We start from the raw sequence: 2,382 nt of genomic DNA, 5'->3' as shown, positions 1-2,382 counted from the left end.
GTGGTTTAATCCAACATATTTCTCCCGGCATTCCTTTTGCATAACCAAAAAGCTGTTGTTTTATAGAATGTAGCCGTTTGCTGAGGTGTACGTACACCTCAGATTGTGCATACAAATGACGCAACGATGGCTGGCCATAAGCAACCAGCGATCTCAGCGGAATATCTCTCATTTTTTCTCATTTTTTTATTTATTTTACTTTATTTTCTACTTTTTATTTCTTTTTATCCTCTTTTTTCCCGTTTACGCGGTGAAATTCGACCGGAAACGCATGCAGCACCCCCGGGGCTGCGGCGGTGCAGCCAGTATAAAACAACAGAAAAAAGAAAAAAAAAAAAAGAAGAAAATCAGTGGTTTTTGGGTTCTTCTGTTGATTTATTTATTTATAAATAAATTTATAAATTATAATCATTTTTTTTTCGTTTGTTTATTCACTGAGATGCACAAAAACTTCTCTTTCTTTAACTGGGGTGTATATACACCTGTTTCTGTTTTTATATTTTTTTTGTTTTTTTTCTGTATGCAAAAAAACGAAAGAACAGAAGTTATTTATTGTACTAATATTACATAAAAAAAATACATATATATACTCTGTACATACATAAAATAATATATATTTATAATATATATATATATATGTATATATATATTATATACATATACAGTATATATATTTATAAACTGTTTTATAAAGTGAACCCGTGTGGGGTCGTCTCCCTGCTTCTCGAGCTGCAGCAACAAGTGCTGCTGCAGCACAACGGAGACAGTATCTATCATTTGCTTTTTCTTTTCTGTCTCTTTCTCTCTATTTCTCTGTCTTTCTCTTTCTCTTTTGTCTCTTTATATATTCTCTGTTTATTCTCCTCTGTCTCTTCTCTTTATCATCAGACGAATCGCTCTATATTTTTTGTCTCTTTGCTGCTGCTGCGGCTGTTCAACACATAATATAATATTGCGTTTCTGCTGCTGTTGCTGCTGCTGTTGCTGCTGCTACTGCTGCTGCTGCTGCTGCTGGTTCTGCTGGTGCAGCTATTTTTCCTTCTCTTTAATTGTACTATTTTGTTCCTGCTGCAGCAGCAGCTGTCGTTTCTTATTATATTATTTGCTGCCTTCTGTTGCTGCTGCTGCTATTCAACTGTTTTATTAAGCAAAGAAAGAAGGATGCCATTGCTGTTATAAACTGCTGCTGCTGCTGCTGCTGCTGCTGCTGCTGCTACTGCTGCCGCTGGTGTTGCTACTGGTGCTGCTGCTGCTGCTGCTGCTGCTGCTGGTGCTGTTGCTGCTGCTGCTGCAGCGAGCAGCACGAATGTCGGTTCTATGGTGTAGTGGTTAGCACTGCGGACTCTGAATCCGCCGACCTGGGTTCAAATCCCAGTAGGACCTTTTTTAAAAAAAAATTTATTTTTGCGAAATTAAATTAAAATTAATTAATTAATTTAATTTATTTTATTAATTTTTATTTATTTTTTTCGTTTATTGCTTAAATTTTGGTTATTTTGAGGGTTTCGTTTCTGCTGCGCACTGAACCGGTCAGCTGCGGTGTATCGACAGCTGCTCGCGCCGCCAGACGAGCACAGCATCGGCGCGGTGAATTTGTTTATCTAAAAAAATAAAAATAAATAATAAAATTTATTTAATATAAATTATATTTATTCCGTTTATTATATTTTGTGATGGTGGGGGTTTATCCCCCTTAAAATTCATCGATGCGCGCCGGCTCACCAAGCAGTGGTATCGAAACACAAACCCTAAACCCTAAACCCTAAACCCTAAACCCTAAACCCTAAACCCTATTCCTGTGACGTATTTGATAAATCTTATTCCGAAAAAAAAACGAAATAAGTTGAAAACCTTCTAAACCCTAAACCCTAAACCCTAAACCCTAAACCCTAGCTCTGCTCGCGGCTAACAGCCAGGTCACCACCGCCACCGCTGCGGCTCCTCGTTTGTTGCTGTGTTTTTTTTTGTTTTGTTTGTTTGTATTATATAAATTTACTTTATCTTACATTTTATAATATTATATTTAATTAAAATAAACAAAAAAAACTGCACTCACCCCGCAACATAGAGCCCCTGGGTGGTGTATATATAAACAACAAACAAACAGCCAAAAGAAGAAGAGTAGTAGATGAGGGTTTAGGGTTTAGGGTTTAGGGTTTAGGTATTGTATTGAGAGAAAATAAGATAAGTGAGACAGCAATGGGTTCGTTCTCTCCTTTTTCTTTTTCTTTTTTTCCTTTTTTTTCTTCTTTCTCTGGCTGCTGTCGTCGGCGCCTCTTCAGCTGCTCTTTTCGTTTGTTACTTTTTCTCTTTTCTTTTGGTTTTGCTGCTGCTGCTGCTGCTGCTGCTGCTGCTGCTGCACCGACAGCAGCAGCAGCAAAA

The 2,382-nt window shown here is 37.5% G+C and overlaps 1 protein-coding gene across 1 annotated transcript in view; it reads left to right on the top strand.

Annotated features, from left to right (window-relative positions):
* Positions 1-1,306: 1,306 nt before the first annotated feature.
* EMH_0010660 (uncharacterized protein) overlaps positions 1,307-2,382 on the top strand; it is a gene marked incomplete at both ends in the record, with an annotated part of 2,357 nt that continues 1,281 nt past the window's right edge. Inside the window, one exon of the mRNA XM_013499021.1 lies at positions 1,307-1,328. Within this exon, the coding sequence (XP_013354475.1) occupies positions 1,307-1,328 (22 nt within the window). The remainder of the gene's footprint in view (positions 1,329-2,382) is intronic.

The sequence above is a fragment of the Eimeria mitis genome, genomic scaffold (assembly GCF_000499745.2).
Source record: "Eimeria mitis Houghton genomic scaffold, Emh_scaff392, whole genome shotgun sequence".
Lineage (NCBI taxonomy): Eukaryota > Apicomplexa > Conoidasida > Eucoccidiorida > Eimeriidae > Eimeria > Eimeria mitis.
Note: the sequence above shows the minus strand (reverse complement) of the source record. Positions and strands in the feature narration are given on the sequence as shown.